This window comes from Dermacentor albipictus, chromosome 7 (assembly GCF_038994185.2).
Source record: "Dermacentor albipictus isolate Rhodes 1998 colony chromosome 7, USDA_Dalb.pri_finalv2, whole genome shotgun sequence".
NCBI lineage: Eukaryota > Metazoa > Arthropoda > Arachnida > Ixodida > Ixodidae > Dermacentor > Dermacentor albipictus.
In genome coordinates, this window is record NC_091827.1 from 15276233 (window position 1) to 15291028 (window position 14796).

At 47.8% G+C, this 14796-nt stretch overlaps 1 protein-coding gene across 1 annotated transcript; it reads right to left on the reverse strand.

The window, feature by feature from the left end:
- Positions 1 to 5073: 5073 nt before the first annotated feature.
- On the reverse strand, positions 5074 to 8070 carry LOC135914385 (long-chain-fatty-acid--CoA ligase 4-like). The gene is made up of 2 exons (XM_065447200.2): positions 7173 to 8070; positions 5074 to 6625 (listed from the first exon to the last, which is right to left on the reverse strand). Exons 1-2 carry the CDS (start codon positions 7974 to 7976, stop codon positions 5216 to 5218), a joined length of 2214 nt encoding a protein of 737 aa, XP_065303272.2. The 5' UTR covers positions 7977 to 8070; the 3' UTR covers positions 5074 to 5215.
- Between the last annotated feature and the right edge of the window lie 6726 nt (positions 8071 to 14796).

The following is a 14796-nucleotide window of genomic DNA, read 5'->3' on the forward strand; positions in this document are numbered from 1 at the left end:
TAATGTTGCGTGTCTCCCAGGGCCACCATCACCCTGAATTTTTCCTGACCATCCTGGACTTCGTGAAAAAATGGCATCATGACACAAACTTATCAGGACTGTGTTTGCTCTTACATTAGAGTCTGGTGAGACCTAGAGCCAGATATCACTTCACCGATCAAAATGAAAGCTGCAGCTGCCAAAACATTACTGTGACAATAGTTAAAGGGCACCTAAACCACCTTTGACATTTTGCACACATTTTGATATACACACATGCATTGCATACAGAATGCTGTAATGATAATCTTTTGTGAAAATCGCAGCACTATGATCCATGCTGAAGGTTAAAAAAAAGAATGCACGTGGGGCTTTTTTAGTTCCTGCTTCACACTTTGTGATGCCATTAGGGTCATACACGGGGCGTCACCAGGGTAAAAGCTGTCAATTGATGCATCTACAAAGGACGTCTGTTTTTATCTGTATGCTAGCATGACTTTGCCGTGACTTGCTTGTCATGCACAGACTGATTTCACTTAATGTAATAATGTGCTTGTTGTCGTGGTTGTAACATGCTCATCCTTTATTTTGAGGGTACGATCACCCCTTGACCAAAGTCACATGGGCAAAAGGGAAAGGTGGAAGAGGTGCTAGGAGAAGCCAAACAAAGTGTCTGAGGTTGCTTTCACGAATGTAAAACAAGAATGTGTGTGCACCACATGTGGACAAATGAATGGGATTTGCTGAAATGTATGACAGTTAATTACATTCTAGCAAATGTCACTGGTCTGTTTTTTTTCTTTTCATGTGATTTGACCCACAAATCCTTGTGAGGTCCTTTATTTTTGAACTTTGCATTTGCAATCACATCTTTTGATTAATTAAATACAGTACCTTGCTGATTCACCATGGAATTAGACCATGGGCTTCCCTGTATCATCGGGGCTGGCCAGTCAATGTGCAATAACATTTGTATCATTCCACAGCAGTACGCATTGAATGTAATAAGTCCTGAGACTTGGAAAAACGAAATCCTCTGAAATCTTGTAGCCAAAGCTTTACGGTGTCCACCCGATCACTGTCTGCAATATCCGTGTCGAAATAGAGATTTACTGAGCCGCGCCGGTGCATCATGCGCATCCATTGTAAGCTTGGAGGCAGCTGAGGCAAGCATTGGATGTAGCACCATGTGAGCATCATGAAAAGGGATTATGCATCTCGCAACCTAGGCGAGGAGGCGCTGCTGCGCCTTTTGAAAACACCTCCATTGTTGTTTTCTAGTCGTGTCGCAGTGCCACTGTGTGTTTTCTCTAAAGCAGCACGCGTGCTCTCTTTCGTTGCTCGTGGCACTCGCAATGTGCATGATCTCTCGTTCGTGGTACTGGTGCTGCATGTGGAATAGCAGCGTAGGGACTGGTTCGGATACAGAAACACATAAACTACAGCGCTGTTTTCCAGAAACTGTCCTACCACGGAATACCACAGAATACCACACAGTAGGAACACCAAGATAGGCGAGAGTCTGCTGTGCCTACCATTTTAGGGCATCAAATAAAGTTTGGACGTAAGATGCAATTAGAAAGGCGAAGTATGCTTCGTACATCAGCTACATGTTCTTCTGCAACATTGAGCTTGAAGTATATGCAAATTCAGTGCAAGAAAGCCACCATCCTTGGAAATGTGTAAAACAGAAGTTTACTGTTTGTTTATTTCTTTCCGGCATGAAGCAGCTAATACAATTCCTGGGATGCCGAGTGCCATTCATATTTTTTGGGTAGGTGCGTCTGTATATAAATAAATTATTTTATGCTATAGTCGGCCTCGGAAACATGTAAACAGAGGTTCAATGTATTGTGCAACCGATTTCAATGGCATTTACATAACAGTCAAATGTCTTGCCAGGTCCAGCCAACTTAAGAAAACTGCACATCAGAAATTTTTCTTGTCGGATTATAACGCCATTACGATCTAAAAATCTTGCATTGTTACAAATGATTAGCATCACTTGCTGAATGGCATATCTGAAATAATGATAATGATTTTTGTTTCCGCGATAGCTACGAGAAGTTATTAGCGCAAGGACTTGCAATGACTAAACTAAGTGTTTTGTGATAAATAATGCACAATTACCATTTGTGTGAACTACTACAGCTGTGTTTCTGTCACGTTGCCATGGGTAAAATTCCAGAAAACACCCATGAGATTTGCCCATACCCTTGCTGCCAAAACATGCTATGACATTTAGTACTGCCTTCCCACATTGCACACTTAAGCTTGAGAATGTTTGTCATCAGCTTGTTCTGCAGCTGGTCCTGCAACACTTCTTTCCGAATGGGACCAGCATTGTGTGAATGCACCTGTATGCATGAAGCTTACTGAACTTTACAGGTGTGTAGGTAAAGGCCACTCGATTTATCACGACGTGTATCAAAAGAAAGGCACACGAGCAAAAAAGTGCGCGATTTCACTCTTGTGTACAGCGCGGCACTTGTCTTATCTGTGAGTTTCCAAATACACTTCGTTCATAGGGCATCCAAATCATGCCCCAATGCCCATGAAACATTCGGGAAACTAACAGGACATCTGTCGGTCATCGATTTTCATATATCCTACCACAGACATCCCAAGAATGTCGCAAACAGACCTGTTCGGATTTTCTGTCGTGCGTTTTCTACCACAGATGTCCCAAGAATATCGCACATGGGCCTTTTTTGGCATCTGCTATGGTTGATTAGTTTCTTTGGCGTTACGCTGCTGAGCCTCAGGTCGCGGGATCAAATCCTGGTCGTCGTGGCAGCCACGTTTCGATGCGGGCAAAATGCAAAAAACGCCTGTGTGCCATGCGTCCGGTGCACGTTAAAGAACCCTAGGTGGTTGAAACTAATCTGGAGTCCGTAACTACGGTGTGCCTCATAATCGGATCGTGGTTTTAGCACTTAAGACCCTAGCATTTAAATTTTTTTGGCATGCACGTGAATATTTGTCCTCCAAGAGGCTTTGTCAAATTTGAGTTCCCTCATAACATGATTATGTTTTCTAGCATATTTGAAAACAATTCGAAGCTATCATGTATGCAGCCCATGTGCACGCCATACTTCACAAATTTTATCATGCAGTTTACACTGAAAAGCTAAGTTAGCTCTGCGAGTCACTTGTCCGTGGCGGAAGACTTAGAAAAATGAGTGCACCGCACCTCCACTTGCCCGAGTAACGTGTGCGTAAAACGCCCTCTCTCTCTTCGGGCTCTTTGCCGACCCGCGGATGAGGTGACGCAGGCGTTAAGCACTCTCCATACGTGTGCCAATCCCTAAGATAGTGCAATGCAGGACCGACTCGTGGCGGAGGTGCAGTTCGCCATTAAAGGGCCCACATACACAGCCTCGCTGGTCATCCTTCACAGTGGAAGGGCACTACGTTTTTTCTGAAAAATCTACTGCACTCAGTATCTTATGTCGCACATGAACAAAAGCAGAATGAATGCACTTTTCACGCATAAAAGTTTTATTAACGAGATGTAATAAAAAAAAGACATTGTCAGAATCAATATTGGGGGATAAAATGGGAGAGTTTGTTCAGACACGTTTGTGTCTATTAAGAAAAAAGTGTAACAAGGATTATGAGATATACAAAATGTATTGCCGTCCGGTAAACACTATCTCAGAAAAAATCCGTTTTTCATTGAATAGGTTTTCCACTAAAAGAATTTAGGTGCAAGCACTACAGTTTGACGTGCCTGGCTGCTGCCGCCGATGATCCGGGCTGCGGACCCGCCGTGGTTGCTCAGTGGCTACGGTGTTAGGCTGCTGAGCACGAGGTCGCGGGATCGAATGCCGGCCATGGCGGCCGCATTTCGATGGGGGCGAAATGCGAAAACACCCGTGTACTTAGATTTAGGTGCACGTTAAAGAACCCCAGGTGGTCGAAATTTCCGGAGTCCTCCACTACGGCGTGCCTCATAATCAGAAAGTGGTTTTGGCACGTAAAACCCCATAATTTTTTTGATCCGGGCTGCTTAGCGTCGTCGTCGCTCTCAGAGTCAGCCCGGCGAAAAGGCCGCTTCTTCATGATAAAATCAGCCGCAGACGCAGCGGAACTGCAAGTTCGAAACGCGCGCGCCGCTCCCGGAGGCGGCCATTTTTTTTCTCCTTTGACGATCGCGAAACTTCGGGGCGCGTTCAAAAATCACTTCTGGGGGCGGGTGGGAAGCGAACTGCTTAGAGAAAAAGATACAGTTCTCCTTCCACTCTCATAGTGCAGTGTGTCCGTGAGCGACGCGAAAGGTCTCGAAAGCGGCGTTTCAAACCATCGTTAGCGGGCTAACGATACGCAAGGGGCACGGTATGGAAAGAGTAAAGCCACACAGCTCGTATAAACCAGGGGATAAAGTTTTATACAACGCAAAAAAAAAGATGCTGCTGCAAGCGGAGTCCTGCTAAATGTTGGCAACAAACGTACGACAAGGACGATTTTATTGTCGTCGTGCTTCGTCGGTTGCAACGTTGCAAGAGACAGCGACAAACTAAAGCTAGCGACACCATAGTACGCCCATTTCTACATTTCACTAGCCTTGATGGCAGGTTAAACTTGTATGTGCATGTTTACCTTTATATTATATCTGTGAAATTGCACACTTCAAAAGACGCTGTTATCGACATCATCAGGTCAAATGTCACTAAATTTGAACTTGTGGCAGCTCCGCCGAAAAAAATTTGCCCATTGTGCAGTCGTCTGGCATTCAACACGGATAAGTGGCGTTCTCCGGGGGGGGGGGGGGGGGGGGAGGTCTTAGTCCTGCGGTAGATTTCAAATAGGCTGATGCCATTTGGGGGGTAAAGTTCCTCAATTTATTGTTACAGCAGCAATTACGCATTATTAATTTGCTACGTGTTCCACAACAAAACATTTGCTCCGCAGGCATACACGAGTGCTGGCACTCGTACCCTGAAAACCGTCGCGTTTGTTTTCTACGGCGGAGCTCTTGGAAGTTACTGCTCTTGAACAGAGCGACGTCGGGAAACCAATGTTGCCTCGTCTCTGTCGTAAAGTTCACTGCTATACGGGCGCAGATATATTATCCGCGAGAAATTTAGCGTCTGACCAGTGGTATTGATTTTATGTACCTGCGTAGCAGATTACGAATGATAGAGATCAAAATTTTACTGTTCAAGTGTATTAAAATCTAGCCGCATCATCATCGCATGCGCCACGTCTTGCGTTAGGTGCTGACCAGCGCACTCTACTCCGCAATTCCATAGAGGGCTTTGATATCGCGCTCGTAGAAATTTTGAAGGGGCTTCCTGCGGATCTTGAAGGTGGCCGACACCAGTCCCGTCTGCGGCGTCCACTCCTCGGCGCAGAGCTTGAGCTTGAGCGGCACTTCGGTCTTGTGCAGCTCGCTCTTTCGCGCGAACGCCAGGATCGACTCGGTGGCGGCCTCCGCGACTTTGGGGTCCTCGCACAGCTCCTTCAGAGTGGCCTGTTGCGTCGCCCTGCCGAGCTCTTGAGCGAGGTGCTGCAGTTTCTGGTGGTTGGGCGCCACGAGCGCCACCAGGTACGTGTGCAGCGAACTGCCGTACGCGAGGGCGTTGTCCACGAGCGGGCACGCCTTGAGCACCGACTCGACGTGGCCCAGCGAGACGTACTCGCCGTGCTGGAGTTTGACGAGCTCCTTCTTGCGGTCGATTATCCGCAGCGTGCCGTCGGGGAAGATCTCGCCCACGTCGCCCGTGTAGAACCAGCGGACTCCGGATTCGTGGCGATACGCCTCGCGTGTGAGCGCGTCCCTCTTGAAGTAGCCCAGCGTGACGAACGCGCCCCCGATGACGATCTCGCCGCGCGGGTTGGGCTTGTCCGATATGCGGTAGGAGCCCTCGGACCAGTCGACCAGCCGGAGGTAGCACCCGGGAACCGGGGCGCCCACGCGGCCCACGCTCGTGTCGTCGACGTCGTTGACCGTCGCCACGGCGCAAGTCTCGGTCAGGCCGTACGCCTCGACCACGTGGCAGCAGAGGCAGGCGCGAGCGAAACGGCGCGTTCGAATGGACAACGGCGCCGAGCCGTTAACCACGACCTTGAGTCTCGAGCCCAGCGCGCGGCGCACTTTGCTGAAGAGCAGCAGGTTGAGAAGAGGCGTGTCGAAACCGCAGTCGAGCCAGAAGTTTTTGTAGTCGACGGCGTGGTCGAATAACGCCTTGAGTAGGGGTCCCCTCGAGGCGACGGCGTCGGAGATGCCCTTGCAGATCTTGTCGAGGACGAGCGGGACGACGGCCATCTGAGTCGGCCGGAGCAGGCTCATATCCCCGGGGCACCCTTTGGCCAAGCCCGTCGAGGCGTTGGTCAGGGTCAGCGGTGACGAGAAGCCAATGGACGTGCCTGTGCCAAAGACGAGCGCCTCGACGGCCAGTTCGAGGATGTGAGCCAGTGGCAGGTAGGCGATGTACGTGTCCTGGCCGGTGCAGTATGCCTGGCGGACGGCGGCGAGACCGTTGATGGCCGCGATGATGTTTCTGTGCGTGGCCACAACTCCCTTGGGCACGCCGGAGGTCCCGCTGGTGTACATGACGATGGCTACGTCGTACGGCGTCGGCGCGGACTTTTGTGCCACGAAGTTCGCTCTCAGGTTTTCCAGGTTGGAAAACGGAATGACCTGCGATAAGCACACGACGCAAGTTGTACCGTGAGCGCGCCTTCTGTGTTTTAATTGTGCCCGCCAGCTGGCAAATAGATCTTCCAAGCGGTTAAATGGTTGTGCGATTACTTGCGACTTGAAGCCTCAACGCGCCCTGAATAAGGCCGGAAATATTTTATAAGTGTACAGGCATTGGTGGGCCTGGGCATTTTTTGTTGTTGGTTTATTCAGCTTCGCTGATAATTATAATATTCTGAGGAAGAACGAAGTGATACTAATGATAGCTAATTTAATCTCGACAAACTTGTGGACAGCAAATGCATGCAGCAGATTCTAGATTGTAGCAATCTATGCCGTCAATACACTGCAGATAAATGCGCTATGGCGCGCCGTAGCATATGGTATGCTTTACAAAATGCGCTAGTTCCCGTGTGATATAGGCGATTATTGGATATGGACAGTTAACGCTTACGGATTTTTCTAGTACGTTGATCCCCTTGCATGTGTCTGTATTGCAACTTCTCGGTATCGTTTTTGTCTTGAAGTTAATGTGTACGTCACTCACCTGCAGTGTGCCCTGAGTAGTCGGCTCTAACGGCTTCGAGTTGGGGTCCTCCATGTAGACTACGTGCGTCAGCGACGGCATCTTGTCCGCGATGCTCAGCACCCGCGGCAGGAGATCCGCGGAGGTGACCAGGTGCGTCGCCTGTGTCTCGTTGACGGCGCTCGCTATCCCCTCGTCGGGGAGCGTCGCGTACAACGCCACCAGCGGGACGTTCGTGCGGAAGCAGGCCTGCGCCGTGAGCAGCCACTCGACGCGGGTCTCGGCCAAGATGGCCAAGTGCTGGTAGGGCCTCGCGCCGATCGACTGAAGGCCGCGCGCGGTGAGCTCGATCTCTCGGTCGACCTCGCGATACGTCAGCCACTCGTAGTCGCCCAGGAGCGCCTTCCTGAAGACCTTGCCGCTGCTCTGTTTCTCTTCGGTCCGACCTAGCGTGGTTCTCGTCCCCAGGGAGCGCCGCAGCGGCCATGTGCAGATCGCCCTTCGCGCCAGTTCGTCCAGGGTGCTGACGCCCGCCAGAGCCTGGACCTGGCGGCGCTTGCTTCCAAGACGCCAGTAAGGCGTCGACGGGTCCTTCTCGACGACTGGCTTGGCGAAGCACGTTCGCGTGCGCCACCAGTAATTCCAGGGTCTCTGGAAGACGAAGTACAATGGCAGCGTGGCCGCTGTGTAGAGGCCGGCCAGAATTTTGACGAGGAATAGCGCGATTGCAACGAGAAGGGAAGACATGACTGCCTGGCCGAGCGGGACCCTCGCACCAACGGGCTCTGACGCGCGCGGTATATATGGCGTAATCTGGGTCGGCATAGTGTTGTGCAGGCCTTGTCCTGCCGAGACTTCTTCACCCCCAGAGACGGGCCTTGATGACGATAATGGTGACAGCGATGATGATGGTGACGCCACGAGAAAGAGACAAAAAATCCACTGTTTGGAGATAGGCGAACATTGGTTGGTTGGTTGGTTTGCCTCTGTATATGGTTGACACCCACTGTGGATGAACGCAAGCAAGCAACAACAACAACCAAAAAAAAAGAAAGAAAGAAAGAAAGAAGACGGTACCTATGGAAAAGTACAGTAACTTAACGCTTTAAGAATTTAGTAAAGAAATCGTCTCGAATAAAATGAAAAAAATGTTTATTGACTGTGCAGGCATGACAATGGGGGTCCAATAAGGAAGGGAAGCTCCCACTCACAAAATTGGGAATAAAAATCTTAATTCCAATACGGCAGATTGGTTCGTTCAAAATAATTTTACTTCAGTAACTATTGATAAACGGTGGCCTATTAAGAAGAAACGATCAATCGTCTCGCCATCACATAATCGGTACAGGGCGGCAGGCGACAGATCAACTCATTGAAGATAATAAGAATAGGCAGCTACTCTACAACCCAATTTAGTGAAGAAGAACCGGGTACTTTCCCTGCGTCGTTTCAGTATCTTCTTATTTTTTTCGACTTTTTAAAGAAAGAATTGAGTAGGTTGTTGATTAGAGGAAATGTCATGGAGAGAGAGAGAGAGAGTATCTTCTAACGCTTTCAGTCTGGTTTCTGCCATCGGATTTGGCGGCGTTCGAGATTAATCTAAGGGGGTTAGAAGTGCAACAAATGCCTATCCAATAGAGATGACAAATTTATTTAGCGGGTATGATGTATCAAGATATGACATCTTACTGATATCGGCCGCCTGTAGGGATGTGTTGCCAAAAGAAAAGGCATTATAATTTCCTCTGCAGGGTCTAGAAGTTCTGGCACTTCCCATTTGAAGCAGGTGGTATATACCGGTTTATCTCTCTTGTTGGAAGCTACTTGTTGTGGTGGATATCACAATTCCATTACGTCAACTGGATTACTCGAAAAGGCGGATATCACTTTAAATCGCGCAAAAGAAATCGCAGAGATGTCAACTAATAAAAAAAAACATTCGCCGAATATCTTTGCAATTAATCATTTTAAGAAATACGTCACAGCTACGGAAATGAACCCGAGCATGCAATGAAGTAATGGCAATTTAGCAGCATTTCCGTGCTTACCACGACTTTCGAGAAGTACGTCTTCAAAATCTGTGGCGAAATGCGTTGATCACTGCACGAAGTAGAGTACATGATAAGTGTTAACTGAAGCATCAATGCTTCGTTGGCGTTTACTGTCTGAAATCGGTTGGTTAGTAAGTTATTGATTCACCTGGTAATATTAGTGTTAATGTTGAGACTAGCTAGCTTTTTCATCAGGCGGCCGGATGTGAGGGACCTTATCGAATGCTTTGGCGAAGACGATAGATATGGCGTCTATCTTTGAGGACGAATGTAATGAGTAATGGAGATCTGTGAACACTTCGAATAATTGCGTTTCACAGGAATGACCCTTCAGAAATCCATTCTGGTTAGAACAAAAAGAAATTGTATTTTGTGAGGCTGATTATGGCTGATGAAATCATATGTTCTAGTTGTTTGCAAATTTTACTAGTTAGCGAAATCGGTCTGTAATTAAGAAGCACAGTTGGGTCGCCCGATTATAAAATAGGAATGACACGGGCAATTTTCAGTCAAATGGCACGCATCCTGTATCTATGGATAGTGCCTGGTACACATCAGTGCCTGGTGCAGAGTTGGCTGGTAGTTTGGCACTGACCGCAGTATTACCTTCATGGGTAATAAGCACGTCAGGCGTAGATGAGGGAACATAGAGGGAAAATCAAGAGTGGTTAGTGGTGGATCTTCATTTATGAAAACGGAACACAGTACTGAATTGAATTCTTTCACAACTGACGGGGGAAGAAGCTTTTCAATAGCGATGTGGACGATGATGATGAGCAGTTCGCATTAATGAGGTTCCAAAATTCTCTGGTGTTATGCTATAGCTTAGATACATCATTATTGAAAAACTCTTTGGTCGCCTCAATTTATACTTTGTACAGTTTGGATTATTTGTAATAATGCTTGCAGTCACTGTCTGAACTTGACTGCTTGGCCTTTGAATAAAGACGCTTTCTTTTGTTTATACAGGGCTTAACGCGGGTCCTAAACCACGTGCCTGGCGTTGATCACGTGATAGTTATTCTTGAAAGGTACTTTTCTTTAAGTTCCATGAGCCTATCGCGAACAATTTGCCAATTATTGCTTACGTCGCGAAGGTTAAATGAAGTGAAAAATTGCGCGGAAAAGATTAACATTACGGAGTTTATCATCTTATGGTTGGCGCGACTGCAATCAAAAAGTGTTTCCTTTGTGCTACCGGTTTTGCATAGCTTTTCAGTGACACTTCGCAGTGTACGACGTTATGATCGCATGTGCTCTCTAGAACGTGTACGAGCATATCGCTCCATTCTGTTGTCGGTAGAAGATACGAAATCGACTAGCCACGCGTAGTTAGGGAGACCACGTGATTCAAAATTAATTGAATACCTCAAGAGACTCTCGACATTCGTGCTTTTTTGTGCCACCTTGTGGTCTACATGAGCGCCAGTCGATATATCTCTGGATAATTAGAAAGTCCCTGGTCGATTCAGCCATTGCCTAAGATAAGCGGTAGTGACGTGTATTTTCTTGAGGAAGTCGAAGTTGGATCCGATGGAGGAATTCCCGTTAAGGCCTATCCTATGATTTGACATGATACGACAACCGCAAGTACGCAGTGAACTCCTTCTGTAGGCTAACCAGGCCTGTGGATCGACATTCAATTCCTCGAGTGAGCTATCTTTGAAGCGAGTCAAAAGGGAGCAAAATTCAAGCATGAACGCTGCACCTGACTTCTTATCGGCCACTTGCCGACCGCTTCGTGCCTATTGACCACAGCTTGCACAGCTGGGCAGCGCCTCTCCAGGAGGTTGCTTTTTCTACACCGCTGCTTTCCTTTCCCTCTCGACTCCGGCGCAGTGACTAAGGAATGGCCCGACCTTCTATAAAAGCTAGACGGACGTTCAAACAAATTGCAGTTCGTACCACGATAGTATGGGGGGTTGGGCAAGTAATAGTGGTAAATCACTCAAACTGCCACAACAGCCGTAGAGGTGGCCGCGCGAGCTGTGCGATGCGTATACCGCAGGGCGGGTGGGAAAGAGGGAGGTATCGGAACGAACCTGCCACAGATCCGCCAGCGCAAGGACCAACGTCAACCATCCGTCTGTCGGGCGTCGGTGTTCACCGGTGCGGGCTCCCGCTGGCTATTCACGCCCGTCTGCTCTGATGGGGTGCGCCTGTTAGCCGACTGACCGTCTGTTCGTCTGTCCGACTGACCGACCCTTCGAGTGCTTTCGGCGGCTAACACGACAGGCGCCGGGAAGCAAGAGACGCGAGGATAAGCGGATTCAGAATGCGGAGGATGACAAAGGCGCCGGGAGGGGGCCAACAAACCGCAGGGCGCTAAGAGCTAGAGCGAACGGCCTTATAGAGCGCTATAGTTAAGCAACGAAACCAAACATTAGGGCGGTAGTTCTGGGGCAGACCGAGGAGCAAGATTGACGCTGATGAATGCGACCGACAGATCCATTTTACCTTGCACGTGCGAATGATGTCAACCGCTCAGCGGGGTGCAACGTACGGGAGGGTTTGGTAAAGATCGCTCCGCAGACTCGTGTGTGTTTGTGGAGATGTTGGAATGAGAGAATGAAAGTGACGGGTGGTGAAAAAGTGCAAACAATGACGTTCATATGAGGGTAACATGAACTTTTCTGCACGAGAGAGGGATTTTTTTTTCTTGATTGCTTGGCTGTAGCCTGTGTCCTACCTGCCTTCGGCTATGTATACCAAGGGTCTCTTTAGCTGCACCAAATTAACTACAACAAGAAATATGCCTGTGGCATACAACACAATGATAACCATTGAGCTAATTTACTCATGAAGCGGTCATCAATTCTGCGAGGAATCAAAATACTTAATTTAATGTTTAACATAATTGCAGAAATTAACTTTTTAATAATTACTTTACGGCCCATATATAAATTTACGAATGGTAGCCGGTGACTTGGAAAGGCGTATCCACTTGGAACGATCTCTCTGAACTAAACCAGTTTCGAAATACTAATTTGCTTTGGCGTTCCAGTTACTTTTGTGCTTGAATACATAAAACAGCGTTTTTTTTTTAAAAAGTAAGTGAAACAACAGTGCATTTTTACCCGCAAGTTTCACAGCGCATGTCTCGATACCGGTGCTATCCTTAGACTTCGTTCCAAGCCAATATGCCTTGCATACTCACTAGCTGCAATTCGTAGATTCAGATATGTGCCATAAAGTAATTAATTAAGAGATAATTAGTGTAATTGTGTTAATTATTCAGTTAAACGTTTTGATTTTCCGCAGTAATGGCCTCACCGAGTAATTAAGCTCAATAACTATAATTGTGCGATCTGCTACAGGCAAATAAAAAAGAAATGATGCAGATAAAGAAAAAAAGCCTATTTAGGGCAACCACAGTGGTCACGCAATCAATATGTGTAACTTTTCCACTAGGAGACTCGTCTTTGTAAGGCAAAGTTAAGACAAAGCACGCTATATAGTAACCCAAACAAGAAATAGATTCACAGGAAGATTTAGCCGGAACTGATGAACAATGGTCGAACAATCCGACGTTTCGACAAGGGAACTTGTCTTTCGGAAATTGTTTTGCACAGTGGCTGCTGTCGATTTAAACGTACGAACGAAGTACCGCAGCATTGATCTAGTAGGGAATTGAAAAAAGGCCTGAGGTTTGCTTACCTGTCATGAAACGGAGACAATTATTACCTTCCTCGAAAGTAATAGGGAGGTCAGAACTTCAACTCTATTGTGCACCTTTTTGGTTCTTTTGCATTCTCTTTCCATTCTGTTGTACGCCTGGCCGACAGCGTCCCCATATTTTGGATCCCCTTTTTTCTAAAGCTCACGACCGCTGTAAGCTTGCAGTCCAACTTTGCAACAAACAAACGTATATACGACAACTCCCTTCTGCCCCGGTGGTCTTTCATCAATTAATTTCTCGGCCCAAAAGACCGGCTTTCTCGCGAGAACTATTTATCAGAATTGGCACGTGTGTTTACACGCCGAGATTTTGCACGAGCCGTACCATGACGCATGCTGTACAGTGTTCCCGCCCAATTTCACGCTTTTTTTTTGGGGGGGGGGGGGGGGAGGGGCGCACGTAAACAGCGCATGCTGAGCGCATCATATCCCGGAACGCGGGAGGCGCGTGAGATAGATGGCCACGGTGACCACACACATACATACTAAAAAAAAAAAAAAGCGCCCGATTTCCTGCGCGAGCGTACAATAAGGTACTCGGCTTGAACGAATGGGAGGAAGAGCGATTTAGGAATTGAAAGCTACAGATGAATACGGCTCAGCGCCCGCGCACAACGTCCGAAAGATCAACAGAAACGTGTGACGAATAGAGGCCTACGTCATCGCGCTTCCTTCGCGCATCCCATCTTTGGGGCAAATACAGAAAAGAGAGAGAGAGGGAGAGAAACAAAACGAAGAGAGCTTGGGCATTCCGCAAAACCTCCTGCCTGGATCGTCCCAGCAGGGTCTACGAGTGCCTTGTGTGTCTTTAGGTGAGAGCGCCAACTGCCGCTTTCATCGATAGAACGCGCGAACCCCGAAATGTTGCGGCGTACCGGTCCATTTGTCTCCCATTTTCACACCTCCGGGAAGGCTCTAATTCAATTTCCCCCGCTCTTTTGAACATGCCCGCGCCTGTCGCTGGTGGGGGCGCGCTTGCCACTTGCTCGCTGAGAGCCCATCGATCAAGTTCGCAATGCCCATCTTTTCTTATATGCTCGCTGTCGTATACATGCCTTCTTTAGGAGTCGTGCTGCGCGCGAGGTGATAAAGACCAGGGCCGCCTGCTGGGCGGCGTGACTTTCCTTCATCCTGCAGGTTTAGTTTATTTTTTTATAGTCCTCACTCTAGGGAGCTTTACGGTTGCCAAAAAGTACTAGTACAACGTTTCAAGAGTGTGAACTCCTCTATTGGTCTATACGCAGGGGATTTAAATGACGTCCGAAGCGTCGGTGCTTTTCCGAGTTGTCAACAGGCGGAGACAGTGAAGTCACTGACGACGCATAGGGCATAGAAATAATAACTGGCCAGTTTAGCTCGAGGCAGCAGCATGTGTAGGACACAAAACTGCCGAATGAATTCTGGGGTCTTACGTGCCAAAACCACGATTTGATTATGAGGCACGCCGACTCCAGATTAATTTGATCACCAGAGGATCGTTAAAGTGTCCCAATGCACGGGACACGGGCGTTTTCTTTTCTTTTTTTTTTTTGCATTTCGCCCCCATCGAAATGCGGCCTCTGCGGCCGGGATTTGATCCCGCGACCTTTTGCAGCGCAAACACCATAGCAGCTAATACACTGTGGTGGGTATAAAACTGGTAATGCGCATTTGTAAAAAAAAAGTCTGGAACATCTATACGAAGCCTGTACCATTAAAAGACCGTTGTCTTGATATTGGCCAAGACATACTTTAGATACATTATAATTTTTTAACCATCTTCAAGCTACGGGAAACGGATGGGCACGATGTCATCTTATTATAAGATAAAAAATTGGTTGTGTAAACATGTGGTGGGCTGAATTAGGTTGTAACCACTGTAGTCGCTCAATGCAATAGCGAAATTTATCCAGGTGAACCACGGTGTGCGCCACGTT